This window comes from Grampus griseus, assembly GCF_964374135.1.
Source record: "Grampus griseus genome assembly, chromosome: 2".
In the NCBI taxonomy this organism is placed as follows: domain Eukaryota; kingdom Metazoa; phylum Chordata; class Mammalia; order Artiodactyla; family Delphinidae; genus Grampus; species Grampus griseus.
Window position 1 is genome coordinate 41196728 of NC_139018.1, and position 17404 is coordinate 41214131.

The following is a 17404-nucleotide window of genomic DNA, read 5'->3' on the forward strand; positions in this document are numbered from 1 at the left end:
CAACCTGCACTTTCTCATTCAGCAATGGGGCCAGGGTCACTTTTCAAGGTGCTTTCCAAATTTAGGTGGACACGGGGCCAGTCTTACTCAGCCACTGGGTTAATTCGGTGAGGGGGTGGGGGTGGCGTGGGGTGGAAACAAATTGACGGTTTGTTGGGTTCATCTAGTTAAAGAAAGAAAGATAAGAAGGGGGAGGAGGAGGTCGAATTCATAGGTTGGAATATTTGTGCTCCTCCTGAGCTTCGAAAACTATTTGCCCGCAAAACAACTGTAAAAGAATCGTTCTTGAGATTATAAATGCTGTAACTACCGTACCAACAGGAGTATCGCCAAGTGCTTAAGTCATCCACGCCGTCTGTTCCTACTGCAACCCCTTATTAGGAGCACAAGCAGGCAAAACCTGGGCAGCGATCGCCGGGCTGGGCGCTGGTCCGGCATTGCCCACGCCCAACGCGCGCAGCCGAGGGTCGGCTCCCGGCCGGCGGGGAGCCGGTCTGGGAGCACCTGACCACTCCTCCCTTCTGCCGGCTCTCTGGGCGGGCCCGGGCCGGGGGCGGGCGCGGCGGCGGCGGAGGCGGCGGCGCTGAGGCACGACCGCTGCCGCGCGGCTTAAGACTAGGGCGGTGGCTCTGTTGGTCTGTCGGCCTTCGTCCTACGTAGCAGGGCGCGCGCGGCCGCGATGAGCTGGAACCTGCTGCTCTGGCTGCTGGCGCTGTGCGCGCTGCTCGCTCTCGTGGTGCAGCTGCTACGCTTCCTGCGGGCCGACGGCGACCTGACCCTGCTGTGGGCCGAGTGGCAGGGGCGACGCCCAGGTGAGGACCCACAGTCGCCTTTCCGGAGTGGGAGGCCGGGCTTCGTGCGGTCCGATTTCCGCTGCCTTTGCGTCCCTCGCGAAGGGTGGCGTGGAGCTTCCGGGAAGCGAGGCTGCGTCTTTCCCCGGGGCTGCGGTTCGGGGAGGAAGGGTCCGGGGCCTTTTGTCTTCTGTCCTGGTCCATATGGACTTCCCTGGTTGCCAGCATAAGAGAGCATTGTGGGGTGTCCACAGATCTCAGAATTCTCAACCCCGCTCCCAGGGATTCAAATGCAGCGTGGGAGGACAATACTTTGAGAAAGTGCGTTCGTAAAGGAGACTCCTTTTGAGGCTACTTTGTGCGGTTGTTTATCTGCCATTTCTCACTCTACTCAGAGTAGCGAAATTAAATTTGAGGTAATCCAGAGTCACCCACATACCTGCTTACTCACTGGGATAAAAGTATAACCATAGAAAGAACTGGATTGGCGTTTTGCCTGGAGGAAGATCATTACTGGCATACTAAAAGGCGTTCTGCCTGTCTCACTTTTATCTTTGCCCTGCTTAATATTTGATGGTCGTTTACTAAACGCATTCTATGTGCTAAGCACTGGGCTAGGCCCTTTTCACACATGACAGGTCACCTTTTCAGTGACTCTTAAGCTTATTTTCCAGATAGGGAAACTAATGCTCAGAGAAATTCAATAGACTACCCAGAGCTAGGCTTTGGGTCTGTAAGGGCCAGGGGGGAAGTGGGATTTCCCTGGACCTAGTTTCCTGTATGAAACTATCCAAATTATGTGAGGAGGTTTGCTTGGAAGTGATAACTAGTATGCTTTAAAAATGGAGCCAGGCATATACCCTGAGAAAACCATAATTCAAAAAGAGACATGTACCCCAATGTTCGTTGCAGCACTATTTACAATAGCCAGGAGGACATGGAAGCAACCTAAATGTCCATTGACAGATGAATGGATAAAGAAGATGTGGCACATATATACAATGGAATGTTACTCAGTCATAAAAAGGAACGAAAGTGAGTTATTTGTAATGAGGTGGATGGACCTAGAGTCTGTCATACAGGGTGAAGTAAGTCAGAAAGAGAAAAACAAATACCGTATGCTAACGCACAGATATGGAATCTAAATAAAAGGTAATGATGAACCTAGTGGCAGGGCAGGAATAGAGATGCAGATATAGAGAACGGACTGTAGGACACGGCGTGGCGGTGGGGGGGGCGAGGCGGGGTTGGGAAGCTGGGACGAAGTGAGAGAGTAGCACTGACATATATACCTTACCAAATGTAAAATAGGTAGCTGGTGGGAAGCTGCTGCCTAGCACAGGGAGATCAGCTCAATGTTTTGTGATGACCTAGAGGGGTGGGATAAGGAGGGTGGGAGGGAGGCTCCAGAGGAAGAGGATATGGGGATATATGTATACATATGGCTGATTCACTTTGCTGTACTGCAGAAACTAACACAACAGTGTAAAGCAATTATACTCCATTAAAACTGTTAAAAAAAAAAAAACCCAAAAACTGGAGCCAGGGAGGGGAGAGGAGCCATATCACTTACACAGGGGTGAGAATTGGTTCTTGGGGACAGAAAAAATTCTTAGATGGTACAATGTTTTATGCCCCTCCAAAGCTCATCTCTATCCAACAAAATATTATTCCTTAGTAGTTCATTTTTCTTCTTGGGTTTTTTTGGGGTATAGCATGTGTAGGGCTGACATTGAGTTCATGGAAAATACATAACACATGTGCAAGATCAGGGCTACAGAACTATGGTAAATAGATGGCTGTGATTGGTAGACTTTCTCTTAGTCGTTTGCTCCATCTCAACAGATGGAATGCATGTGCCTATTGGCTGCTTTGTGGATGTTTGTGTTTGATCCTCAGTGCTTTTGTGTTAAATTGGACTTTGAGAATTCCATAAAAATATCTTATATTTTATTATTCTATAAAAGTTATTCAACTGATAATGTCAAGTGCTGAAAAGGAAAAATGTTGACAATATCTAGCAGCTAGTTAAATGAAAAGTTATTTTAACATATCAAGTAAAAGTTAAGGTGGCTAAAGGTAATTTTTAAGAAATTCATTTAGTTTTTTCAGTGTCTTACTTTTGCTGGAAAAGTATCAGTTTTGAAGGGTTTTTTAATACATTTAATTACTTTGCTATTATTATGTGGCTGTATAATTTGCCAATTTACATATGTAATATAATACATTACAATTTAAGTAAATACATTACAAGTTATTTAGCAAAATAACTTTTGTAAGTTTACAGTTGTAAAGTTAAATGTTAATAGCTTTTAAATTTTAACTAACTTTTAACTTAATTTTTAAAGTTCACCATTCTTAAACCTGCATTGACTGAAGAGTAAACTTTATAGAACTCCTTTTATGTGTAAAGCAAGATAGATATATGTAAATACATAAACAGATGTACAGTATATCTGTGAAATTAAAATGTCTTGGAGGAGTTATTAGGAAAAAGTGACTAAAAAGACATTTAGGGGCTGGGGGTGGGGGTGAGGTGATAATGAAAAAAAGTTAAAGGAACATGAAGATAGACTCAAGTTCCCAAAACAGCTCAGCCTGCAAAGATGGGTAGACTCTTTGAAGGTTAAAAAAAAATTATCCTCTTTTTCTTCTCTATAGGTTTATTACTTTTTGTCACTTTAAAAAATAGACAATATACTCACATAAGGCAAATTTTAAAAATACAAAGGGATGTGTGGTGACAAGTAAAGCTCTCTTCCACCCTTGTCTCCCAGCCACCCAGTATGCCTCTTTGGAGGCAACCACCATTTCCTGCCTTTTATGTATCCTTCTGGAGATAGTCTCTGCATTTCCAAGCATGTATCTCACATGGTGAAATTTAAGAGTGACTAATTTTAGTTATTGCATGTAGATGCAGAAAAATCCATGGCACCAGTCCAGAGTAGGAAAAGTCTCAACAGCAGCACATGTGAGGAAGACTCAGATTTTAGTTGGCCGTAACCTCGATGTGAGTCAACTGTGAAGTGCCAGAAAAGATTAGGCAATCCTGGGAGATGTTTAGTGTCTGATGGAACAAACTGCAAACAACAGCAGATGTCTTCTGAATACCTGCTTGTGTTGGCCTCTGTGCTGGGCACTGGGGACACAGCAGTGACTGAGCCAGCCACTGCCTGGGCCCTCACGGAGCCTCCCTTCTGAGGGACAAGGGAAGCGATTTAGTCATGTCACCTTGCTCTGAACTGTCCAGACCCCATGGGAATCCTGTGTCCTGCTCTGGCCGGCTCCTTTCAGTAGGAACATTGACCAGCTGGAGCTTGTGCAGAGGGTATGAGCAGAAGAGTGAGGAAATCGGATGCCATGTCATCTGAGGGAAGGTAGCAGAAATTGGAGGTGTTTAGCCTTAGAGAAGCAAGAGATGAAAGGATGTAGGGAGGACATAACAGCTGTCTTCAAATAAATGAGACACTGTCACGTGCAAAACAGGCTTGATTTATTCTTCCTGACACCACAAGGCAGAAGTGCTGCCAATGGCTGCTGGTCCATAGAAGTTAAAAAGTTATCAGTATAAGAAAGAATCTCTGAACCCCTTAAATGATTAGACTTGCCTTAAAAAGGAACCGGTGCCTCAGAGATAAAGATAACTAGCTTACTCTTCCTGTGAGGAAATTAAGTAGATCGTAGTCAACAGCCTGAGGGGAGAATTCTGAAACTGGGTTGAGGGTTGAACTCTAAGTGTCCTTCCAACTCCAAGAATCTGCTTTCAGAAGCTCTTTAGGGGAGGCCAGTTATGTATGCCAGATTCTGTTGAATTGTTAAACAAAAGTTGGTGCTGAATAAAAAAGTTTTCTTCTCCAGAGTGGGAAGAAGGGTGCCAGAACTGCAGGTGTACTAAGGTAAATGTGAGCCTGTGGGTTTTCATTGTTGCCTTTAAATAATGTTTGCATATTGGTATACAAATGAAGAAATCTTTGTTAGTTCTGTGCTAGTTAGTAAATAGTTACAAACAAATTATATTCACCTTGGAGTCTTGTGTATTGCAGAACTTTGGAACAATGAGTCGTCAATGAATGACTATGAATATACATTCTGCTATTCCTGATAAAGTCCTTCAGGAAGGATGCTCAGTTGAGCCTTTCCACAAAAGTACATCAGATGTGGGAGTTCCCTGGTGGTCTAGTGGTTAGGACTTGGAGCTTTCACTGCCGTGGCCCAGGTTGGGGAACTGAGATCCTTCAAGCTGCAGCCAAAAAAAAAAAAAAAAAGATGATAGGAAAGCATTGTAGCCCAGACACAGTATTTGGGATGTTTCTGTCCTTACTTCAGATATTTACATGACACCTCTTTCCTGAGGACATTTTCTTGAATGGCTAAGATAGTTGGGTTCTAAGATATTGATCTTATTAAAACGTGGTCAGTGTAGGCTAGTGATCACAGTGTGGGCTTTGGAGCTAGATATACCTGGACTCCTATCCTAGCTCTGCCAGGGTTCTTGGGTGTTTATTCAACAGTGATTTATGGAGTGCTTTCTCTATGCGAGTCTCTGTGCGATGCACTGAGGACACAGCAGTGAATAAGGGAGTCAGGGTTCTAGCCTTAAGGAAATTTACAGTCTAGTGCTGTAAATTAATCTCTGTAAACCTCAGTTTCCTTTTCTATAAAACTGAGATAATTCTTGTTTCATAAGGTCCTTGTGAGGGTTTTCATAAGGTAATATGTTTAAGCACATAGGAAGCAATGAAAAAATGTTAAGCCATTAAAGTTAGTAACCCCATTGCCCCTGACTGGAGAAATTACAACATACAATGTGTTTTGCTGCCAAAAAGTCCATTTGTTAATCAATTTTAGCAACAATTACAGTTGACATTTTATTAAGCACTGAGTATGTGTCACACACTGCTCTGAGTGCTTTACACATTTTAACTCATTTCTCTCAACAGTCCTATGAAGGAGGTTTTATTATTAATTCAGTTTTCCAGGTTTGGAAAATTAAGGCACCGAGTTCTCACATGGGAGCATTTCATTGCTGTGTGTGACACAGCTGGAACTTAAGCCGATAGTCTCCAGAGCTCGTACTGATTACCTGCCAGTTAGGTTTTAGAATTATTTGACTAAAACAGTAAACTAGTTTCCTGATTTTAACTTTTCTGATCTAAAATCAGCAAGGTGTATCTTAAATAAAACCTTGTTTGCTATTTTTGATAAATAACACATTTTAATAAACAAGGCACACAGGAACACTGCACTACAGTGACTCTCTATGAATTCAGATGGACGGTGGCTATCGTGTGCTTCAGTGCAAATAAGTTTTTCACTGGAGAATAAACCACTCATCATTGCTTTATTTTTACAATTTTTACAATCTTTAACAAGACGATACTTGGGCAAGCAGAGTACATTTCATTGCTCATATGTATTTCTTCTTGGGTGAACTACTAGATTCTTCTAAGGTGAAAGCTCAGGCATTTGGGGGGCACTAAAAACCTTTAGTTGATAGGCATCAGATATGATTGACAAATGGGGAAAACATGACTTTAAAAATCCAGGGGGAGTCTACCATACCCTAGAGTAGAACTTGGTATATTCAGATTTGCAAGAAATTAGAATAATAGAATTGAAAACTGGATGGGACTTTTAGTGATCATCTTATCTGAATCCCTCATTTATGAATAAGGAAAGTGAGAATGTGAATCCAGATACTTTCTATTTACTTACCCTTACTTTTCTTGATCAAATATACAGATAAATAGAGTCTTAGAGTCAGACCATGGAGTTATACCTTGAAGTAAAGTCTGGAAAACTCACCAAGAGTCTAGAATACACAAAATAACATGTTGATAACTGCTACTAATGTGATTTGTAGCACTAAGTAGGAAGTGTTTTCTTAGGATATTTAATTAAAAAAAATTTAAACCACTTTATTGAGGTATGATTATAAGAAACTGGCCATATTTAATGTATACAACTGGATGAGTTTGGGGATAAGTATACACCTGTGAGACCATCACCACAATCAAGGCTGTAAACATAGGATATTTAAATTTTTAAGCGCCACACATTATGTCTTCATATTCAGTGATATTGTTTAAAACTACTTTTTTCCTTTGGTTAATCTTTGATTTATGGATGTAACTCATAGCTTATTTTCTCCCCTCAATCCCCACTCCTTTTTCAATAGAATGGGAGCTGACTGATATGGTGGTGTGGGTGACTGGAGCATCAAGTGGGATTGGTGAAGAGCTGGCTTACCAGCTGTCCAAACTAGGAGTTTCTCTTGTGCTGTCATCCAGAAGAGTGCATGAGCTGGAAAGGGTGAAAAGAAGATGCCTTGGTAAGTACATCTAAAAGAGCAGCAGTGCTTCCTAGAAGTAAATCAGAACCCAAAGTCAAAATTTGGCAATTTTAGAGAGAAGAGGGGGATTCTCCTGGGCAGTGGACTCTGTTTCCAAATGCTCTACGTGCTTTGATCCAAGTCCTCTTCCTTTTGTCATCTCTTAGTTAGCTGGCCTGGCCTTTTTCTTCTTTTTTTCTGCCACATTTCTACTTTTTTTTTGACACTGGTTCTTAGCATTAGGGAGTGACCATCAATTCTCTCAAATGCTAGTGGATTTTTAGTGACCAGATAAATGTCTTACACTTTTGTCTTAAAGAAAGAACAGTTTGGTTCTTATGTATGATATACATGTATGTAACCAGAAAAATTTAATTGACATTTTGGTAAAACATCAGATATTAAAATCATAGGAAATGGTATAAGATTTTTGTTACCAGGAATAAACAGGAATAGAGTTAAATTTTTTTGGGGGGGGGGAATGCCACACATGTGGGAATCTTAGTTCCCGGACCAAGGATCGTACCCATGCCACTTTGCAGTGGAAGCACGGAGTCTTAATCACTGGACCACTAGGGAAGTCTCGGAATAGAATTAAGTTTGAAAAATGCAACTTGAGGTAGTATTTTTCATATATATAGGACAACAATGTTTTTGTCGGTTTGGGTTTTGGTGTAGTTATGTTCACAGTGAAAGCAGCCTCAAGTAATAAAGTTATTATTTCTCATGGGACATTTAGTATCTACACTGAAATAATTTTGAATTTTCCAGTAGACCATTTTTTGGGTCATTTACCTGTCATTCTTTAAAAATCTTTCTTTCACTTTGCTGATGGAACTAACCACCCAGAAACAGAGTTAGTTGCCAAGGCCACAAGCCCTCTTTCACGATATTGCTTTCAAAGGCTTCTTGTGTTTTTGAACTGGGCCACTTCTTAACGGCAGTTGCTCCTCCTCTGTTGAGACTTGCACTGGCAGAAATGAACCATAACAGCATTTCTTAGCTGGAGTAAGGCTGTTTCCTTTTGTCAGATCATTAGTCCAAACTATTTCTTTTAAAAAACAGTTACTGTTTCACAATTTACTCCTTTGCCCATAAAGCCTTTACACCTCTTGTTTTCTCTACTTACTTGTTTTTCTTATTGAAACACAACCTTGTTGTATTTCAAGGTTATTCAAGGAAATTAGTTTCAGTTGCTCTTTTGATGAACAGAAATAGAAAGGGCCATTATAGCACAACTTGTTTCTTGGTTGCGAATTTCAGGATTGTATCCTTTTCCTTGTTTGCCTCCTAGAAACCTTAGCCTCTGGAAGGAAGCTTCTATGTGTCATGGGACTGGAGGACTCAACTTATTGATTTTCAGCATAAAATTTTTAAAAATGTGCTTAAAAATCAAGTAGTGAACCTGTCATATAACAGTTGTACAGATGTACCTCTGTACTTCTAAAGAAATTGCTCTAAAATTTTTGCTTTTTTTAGTTTGTAATATAATCTTGATTTCTTCCAGAGTCTGTTCCAATATTAGGCTGTATATATTCAAGCTGAAGAGAGGAATTCTGCTTTCTGTGTACCCAGCTTTTTGTCCGATGATATGTTGCCATATCACCACCAGTCCTCTTCTTGGTCACTGAAGAGAACCTCATCCACAGGGCCACCCAGAAACAAGTTCATTGCCAAATGTGGTTGTAGGGTGGGTGTTAAATGTTAATGTAAATAGCACATGACTTCCACATTAATTTTTAAGTGTCTTTATTTAGAGAACGGCAATTTGAAAGGAAAAGATATACTCATTTTGCCCCTTGACCTGACTAACAGAAGTTCCCATGAAATGGCTACCAAAGCGGTTCTCCAGGAGTTTGGCAAAGTAAGTAGCATTTTGAGTGCATGAATCTTGCTTTGAAGTAGCTGCAAAAGAGATTCCCATCTATGGTGCTGTCATTCAAAGGGCTTTAGGCAAATGGGTTCATGCAGTGTGATGAAGGCCCATGAGTTGGGCCTCTTAATCTCTGAGTCTGTGGCTTTATGTAATTAGAACTTTTCCTCCCTTAACAAATACTAACTCCTCCATGTAGAACAAAAGAAGCTAAAAATCCACTGTGCCTATTATTTTTGTGACACATTATTTTCCATAAAAAGCCACTTAAGTTGAGAATTTAGTTCCATAGGTGAATTCTGATTTTCATTTTATCTTTTTTATTGCTGACTTCTGGAAATATACCATCCTGTTCCATTGATTCATCAAGTTAACAATATAACCAGCCATCCCTGGGAATTCCAACAATACATTTACAGGTCATCTCTAAAGTGCCTCTTTTCTGATTTTCTTTAATTAGATTGACATTCTGGTCAACAATGGTGGAGTATCCCAGCGTTCTTTGTGTGTGGACACCAGCCTGGACGTCTACAAGGAGCTAATAGAGGTTAACTACTTAGGGACGGTGTCCTTGACAAAGTGTGTTCTGCCTCACATGATTGAGAGGAAGCAAGGAAAAATTGTTACTGTGACTAGCCTCCTGGGTGTTATATCTGCACCCCTTTCTGCTGGATATTGTGCCAGCAAACATGCTCTTCAGGTAAGGCTGCCAAAACTGAACTCGGATAGAACTGACCTGAATGTGTATATGGGGCATATGGCCTTCACTGCAAGAGATCAACGGAACTGGGTAGTGATGTACGGAGACAGAGAGAGACCCAAGGAGATCTCGGGTAGAAGACTTACCCAGAAGATGCTAAAAAAGACTTGAGTCTTACATGCCTCTTCCTAATTTAGCAAACATGTCTTGAGCACCTACACTGTGTCATGCACTGCAACAGGTCCTGGGAGTATAAAGGTGATAAGATATGATATGATCCCTGCCCTTGAAAACTGTATAGTCTAGTTGACATGTCACCCTTTACCTTATCCTCGTTTCTAACACATCTTCATGGCAAATTTGGGGTCTACCCCTTGTTTCTTCTACACACATTTCAGGATGTACTTGTCCTCCTCATTTCTGTGACTTCTTTTTCCTTCCCCATTGTTGTTGGTGTTTATTTTACCTGAATTTCTAAATGTACATGCATGTCAGATGTAGGAGCTGCCCACTGAATGATGAGCCCTGCGTTTCATATCCCTACTGGGACTAGCCTTGACTGTGTTTACTCTGATTCATTGGAAGAAGAAAATCTAGTTAAGGCAGAGTCTCGGAGAAAGCTTAATTTGGCTTGCATAATTTATGAGATGTGAATATTAGAAACGAATGAATTTTTAATGTTGGCTCAAGAGTGGATAAGAAATGTTACTAAACTATAACATGGAGCAAATTAAATCGTAAGGCCAGTAGGAGGAGAATGATTAAGAAAGACAAATGATTTATAATTAATGCTGTTGAAGGTCAGTTTAAGTAGAATGTTTCACTGTTGGAATAATGAGATGCAATAGTTGAATGGTCATCAGTTTCATGAAAATTTGAAGCTTTGGTTCCTTAGGATCCTCTTTCTGCTGTGAAGAGCAGACAGTTGCAGAGTGATGAAATGAAATACGGGAGTGATGATTTCCTCATATTTGGTAATGGGGTATCATTTACTTCCTGCAAAACAGTTGGGCAAGTCTCAGGCAGGCAGATGAGGGAAGTTGGCCACCCCATCTGTTTCACACTTAGTGTCTCATAAGACATGCAGGATGCTTTCAGTCAAACACAATATGAGTTGTCTGGCCTGCCCTCCAAGACTCACTGTTTTATTATTGGATTTGATCATCTGATACCATGTGGCAGGTTGAGACTCTGGTTATACCAGTAGCTGAACACTGAGACCAGGAGGCTCTTTTTGAAGAGCACATTTCCTTCCCCGATACCCAGCAAGCTAGAGAGTGAACTTATTTGTCATTCAGAGGTTCACACACTATACTAGATGTGATTTCAAACAAGGAGAGGTTTTCGTGTCTGGTGTATTGGCTTTCATGGTGTCCTCTCCCTTCTTTTGCTTACAGTGGCAGAAGGTTAAGGGTGCAGGAGTTCATTCATGAAGCCTTTTTTCCTGTCCATCAGTCAGGCACTGTATTAGTCTCTGACAGCGTGAACCCTCAAAGACCCTGTGTTTGTTAGGCATCAGCATTAAAGGCTGGTAACTGTTTGATGTTATTGGATCATAAATGAATGTACCCTGGGTTAGCTGCTTAGGCTTTTCAGTTAATTCAGTTTATCACAATGTAGTCTTGGAATATTTCCTGATTTAGAGAGGAGATGAAGGGATGTAGATGTTTACTCCCTATTTGGTTTAGAAATGGGCAGTATCCTGTAAGTCTAGAGGGTCCAGCTTGTTTTTACAAAAGCCATTGAGTAAGCAATCATATTACATTTTTAACTAGCTGTGTACTCTCTTACTACCCCCAAAATATAAATCTTTGCTGAAACTAATTATCTATTCAAATAGTAATTGAAAAGGTTGAACTGTTCCTCTATGATAGTTTCGGTTTAGTACTAATCCCCGCTTGCTCCCCCTTGCCCCAACATCTGCACTTTAGGCCACTTCGAGGGAGAAAAAGAAACCCAGCCTCAGTGATGCTCAATGGAGAACATGCAACCCTTTTGGAGTGGGGAGCTGGCGGCGACTAGGTGGGAGGGTGTATCAGACTCTCCAGGGGTAGTCTCACTTATTCAGTGCTAAATCACTGGTGGCACGAGCTGCCACTGCCAATGCGGGGATGAACCATTCATACCTGGAAAGAGCTGAGAATGCCTCTTCTAGATTGCCTTCAGTCTTACACTTAAAAATGCCTCATCTTGCATAATTACATTTCCTATCCTTTACTCAGGCATTTCAGAACATATTTTCTGCTGCTGTTGTCCTTTATAAAAAGTTGAAGAGGGGCTTCCCTGGTGGCGCAGTGGTTGAGAGTCCGCCTGCCGATGCAGGGGACACGGGTTCGTGCCCCGGTCCGGGAAGATCCCACATGCCGCGGAGCGGCTGGGCCCATGAGCCATGGCCGCTGAGCCTGCGCGTCCGGAGCCTGTGCTCCGCAACGGGAGAGGCCACAACAGTGAGAGGCCCGCGTATCGCAAAGAAAAAAGAAACAAAAAAGTTGAAGAAAAGTAATTCCATGCTATTAGTAAACATGAGATATGTGTCTGTATTTAATTTTACTTGCTTTTTTTTTTTTTTTTTTTGCCTTTTAGGGGTTTTTTAATACGCTCCGAATTGAACTTGCTACATACCCAGGTATAATAGTTTCTAACATTTGCCCAGGACCTGTGCAATCAAATATTGTGAAGAATGCCCTAACTGAAGAAGTCACCAAGGTAAAAATTTCTAGTTGGGGAATAATTTGAGTGCTTTAGTAGTTATACACTGGCATCATATCACTATGCCTCAGGGTTTTCATGTTAGAATTGCTTATGAACTCTTTACAGAACTTAACTCAGCATTAGGAAAATGGTTAAGGTTAGCTGATAGGGCTTTGGCATCCAGTTTTAATAAAAGCTAAAGAAATTACTAAGATACTGCTAATAAGTAATCCACTATTATGTGCGCTATCAGTATTTTAAAAACCCAGTTTTAATCAATTCACAAATTATAGCAACACTGAAAGGTTCTGTGTGGCTGAATTTTGGTACATTAAATCTTACTGGGATTTTAAAAAGGGATTATGGTGAAGGAGCTTAGAAAAAAGCTTGTTGAGTTGTACTAATTTTAGGTTAGCCTCACCCAGGCCTGTGCTTCCCTCAGCTCATAGATTACACATGTGATCTATCAAATGAATAGTGAATGTCTCATGAAGAATCCAGTATCACTCACTAATACAAAAATCCCTCTAAAGGCCATGAAATTTTCCTTCTTCTCCACTAATATTTCTACTGAGATATAAATCTATATATGCTTCTATGTAAATGTTTATATATACAGTTTACATTTTCACATTTTCTGTGGAGGCACTATGGTAAAATAGAATAAGCACTCTATTATAGGAATCAAGGGACTTGGAATATAGAACTGGCTACTACTAAATGATCTGTGTGAGCACAGGTAAGTTACTGCCTTTCAGGGCCTCAGTTTATTTGTAGAATGGTAGTGGGTTAACTAGAGTAGCAGTACCAGATTTGTTCAATACCAAGAAACCGCTTTTATCTTCTTCCTCCATTTCATCCTCATGGACTCCATATTTTATAGAATTTCTATGTATTAATTTAAAATTTTTTACTAAGTGACATGGAATTATCATTAAGTACTTTAAGACGGTACAATTCTAATTAAAAGCAGAGAACTTTTATCTTGTAGTTAGCCTGCACAATCTTATCTGGTTAAGTGTATGAATTCCATTAGGCTTTTTGAAATATTACAAATAGCTTGTAGGAACCCATTAGTACCTGTGGGGACTCCTAAGGGGCATGAGGCCACTTTAAAGGAGTCACTCAACTAGATGTCTTCTGGGTCCTTTCTAGCCTAAAAGTTCTGTGAGATAACTTGGATAAATACACATCCCTCACTAATTTTTCAAAATTTTCTTAGACTACAGGCAGCAATGCAGATCAGTCCCACAAGATGGCAGCCAGTCGTTGTGTGCAGCTGATGTTAATCAGCATGGCCAATGATTTGAAGGAAGTTTGGATCGCGGATCAGCCTTTTTTGTTAATGGCATATTTGTGGCAGTATATGCCAACCTGGGCCTGGTGGATAACCGACAAATTAGGGAAGAAAAGGATTGAGAACTTTAAGAATGGTGTGGTAAGACCGATTTATACATTTCTGAATACATATCCGTCTTGTAGGAAAGTATGACATCTTCTAGTGCTTGAAAACTAACCTTCCACCAACCTCATGATATAAATACAAAAGGTATAGAAAGTTTTCCATTCCCCCATGCATATCTGTTGGTTTACTATAAATTACTACTGGTCTTGGAGAAAGTTTTCTACAAGGTAAAATCAAATCAAGGATTGCCATTTTTTCTTCTATACTTACTGTTTGGCTAGTGTATGGGCCAAAATGCTTTTTCTCTACCATGTGTCCCCACAAACTCCAACCCATCTTACAAGTTTACATCCTACAAGTGTCACCTCCTTGGGTTGATACCTGGCCTCCCCTCCCATTTCTCCCCAGGACTTGGTGTACCTCAGCCCTGTGCCTACCTCCGTCAAAGCACTTCCACACTATTAAAAGAGATGCACTCTTACATGTAGTGCTGGTTCCTTTGACTTTGTTCCAGAAGCACTTTGCACATCTGAGATGTGTCTAGGAAAATACGCTGATCGCTCATTCTTTCAGCACTCATTCTTCCAGAAAAGTAAGGAATGTTATAAACTATTTCTGAGAAAATTGTGACCATCAAAAGAGTTTAATGTATAAACAGCACAGGATATGTAATGAGTTAAGCTAAAAATTATAGATCATATAGATATGATTATGCAAAGAAGCATTATTTCTGTGGATGGTTTTTACTGTTAAAGTATTTCTTTCAGTGATTACTACCTTCTTTTAGAAATGTTAGCAGGGATTGTATATAAGGAGAATTATAAAATGGGATCATACCATTTGTATCATTATATAACCTACCACTATTTAAGCAATCACAAATTGTTAGACATTTGTTCCAGCTTTTTGCAGGACGGTGAAAATGAATTAGTGATAAAAGCAAAAAACAAAAGAAAACAAAATACTTAAAGAGACTTAAAGGTTCTAAAACTTTCAATATGCACTAACATGTCTAGAGCTTGAAAAATCATGAAGGGGGCTATTCATTTTCTACTAACTAGTTTGCTTTGGGCCAAAACATTTATAAGTGTTTTGGTAACATTAAGTCCCAACACTGGGACTTGGTAGTGTGGGATGGTTCCGAAGGTAGAGCTTCATCAAATATTACAACTGGGTTTGAAATTTAGAGGACAGCAGATATAGTGGCATTGTGCCCAGTGATGGATAAGAGTTGAGAGGGAAAGGCCACCTTACTAAAGAGGTGACACAGCATCCTGGTTAAGAGCATGGAGCCTGGTGCCGGTCTACCTAGGTTGAAATCCCCGCTCTACCCCATACTCGTCCCATGACCCCAGGCAAGTTACTTCTCTCTCAGTCTCCCCATCTACAAAATGGAGACTACTGATAGCACCTAGGCATAGGACTGTTATGGGGAGTAAATAAGTTAGTATGTGGAAAGCTCTTAAAACATACCGTGGAGTGTTATGATTATTAAGTATTAGCTGTTAATGCTTTTGTTTTGATGGCAGGAGGATATTCAGCAAACAGTAAAGATCAAAGAGTTAAATAATATGGCAGAGAGAGAATGCATTATAGAAATAATTGTTTCAGAGGGCAAAGAAGGACTAGGGGCTAGAGTTTCAGTCCCAGTGTAGCAGCTGTTCTTTCAGGAATGTCCGTAAGAAGGATTTTTTTTTGTTTACAGAATACCTAACTGCAAGATATAAACATCACTCAGCAAATCTAGGCACTTCATTACATCTCACATTTGCTAAAAATAATGACCTCTCTCTTCCTACCGACATCTTTAAAATATTGCTTATTACGTGGTCTTACTGCTTTATCACTTTATGATAAACTGGGCATCCTTTCATTTCCCAAAACCATTTCTGAGATATACCTTATTCTTTACACAAAACCCTAGAAACTTTTAAAAGTTGTTCCTCTTTTTTTTTTTACTTAATTCTCTCCTCCTTGCTTCTTTCCTCCCCACTGTTATTTTGTATTGTATATATCCATCTCCTTATTGAAATTTGTTTATAAGCATCTAAGTTAAGAGATGCCAGTATTATCCCAAACTAAATGTACTTGTTGATAATACTTGAATTTGTTTCTGTCATTTAAGGTAGGAACATTATGTCTGGAACTTTGTTTTGATGAATCGTTATTAATTTTAGGCATAAAGAATTGCATTGAATTTTGTGTTATAATTTATGTCTTATTTAGTGCAAATTCTTGAAAGTGGTAAATGGATATCTTCCCAAATGAAATGTCACCTCTTAGAGACTGAGTTGCCTTGTTTTACTCTTTAAGCAATGTACTCAAAGTCCACAAAAGATTTTGAAGTCGTCTGTCAATTATTTTAATTCTAAAGACACTGTTCTTTGTATTTACTAAGGCAAGTCAGTGTAGGTATGACATGCTGATCCAGAAGAGTAATAATAGAAATTTCAGCATTTATGAAATGGCATAGTCAGATGCTAACAAATGACAGGGAAATAACTATGCTAAGCCCATTAGAGATATTTTTGTGTAGATCTAGAATTTTGGCTATGATTTTTATTCTGACTTAAGCATTTGCCCAGGTTTTATAAGGATTCTCAACAGTGAATCATAATGATATAGCTCCTCAAAACAGAAGAAATTAATTGTCAAAAACCGGGGTAGAAGAGACTGATTCATGTTTCTGTCATTCTGTTATAGGATGCAGATTCCTCTTATTTTAAAATCTGGAAGACAAAATATCAGTGAAGGAGTACTTGCATTTTTCAAGCCAATGGAAAGAGAAACGGAAAACATAACAACAGCAATTTTCTTATGCACTGAAGACTTATTTGTGATTTTACTTCTTAATAGATACAACTTTCCTTTCAATGTGTAATAAATAAGATTGCCAGGAGTCTTGCAATAAGGGTATTAATACATACTACATTCCTGGATTAAAGAGCATTTTAACATACTCTAGCATGTATGCTTAAAATCTAGGTTAGCAGAATGCCAACCAAAGAATTACAGTAATCCATTTAGCATAAATGCATGGAATATTACATGAAGCAGAGTGCTGGGGAATGGGCAGATATAAAGAAGTGTCTGAAATGGCATGCTTCCAAGGTGCTTACACTCTCTTGGAAGAGCTGACAGGTACAAATGTCTGGAATTTGAAGCTGTAGGTAGGACTCATAGCAGCCATAATTTATTAAAAATCTATTATATGTCATTTGCTGTACTGAGGTGCTTTGTAATTAGTTAATTCACTTATTTCTCATAACAGCCCTCTAAGGTAGGTGGTATTATCCACCTTAATAGATGAAGAAAGAAATGACCAAAGCAAGTAGGTGTTACTTTCCCAAGGTCACAGAGCTCGTAAGGGGTAAAGCCTGGGTTAAACTCAGCTCAGGAAGATTCCATTGGCAACTTCTTATTTTAGTTATTATCATTAATTTTACTTTAATCTTTAGCACCTTATAGTAGAAAACATGCATAGGCCATAATAGAAGGGAGAAGAACAGGGGAAGAAGAACATGGTTCTTATGTATAAGCAGTTCACAGTTTACCTATAGACAAGGTAACACCCATAAAATAACTGGAATAGTTGGTGGAGAAGTTGAAGACC

General features: G+C 39.9%; 1 protein-coding gene across 1 annotated transcript; it reads left to right on the plus strand.

The window, feature by feature from the left end:
• Window positions 1-415: 415 nt before the first annotated feature.
• DHRS7 (dehydrogenase/reductase 7) lies at window positions 416-17392 on the plus strand. Its single transcript, XM_082647110.1, has 7 exons — window positions 416-812; window positions 6970-7122; window positions 8880-8986; window positions 9456-9695; window positions 12279-12401; window positions 13609-13824; window positions 16495-17392. The coding sequence occupies exons 1-7, from the start codon at window positions 680-682 to the stop codon at window positions 16540-16542; spliced, it is 1020 nt and encodes a 339-aa protein (XP_082503236.1). The 5' UTR covers window positions 416-679; the 3' UTR covers window positions 16543-17392.
• Window positions 17393-17404: the final 12 nt, after the last annotated feature.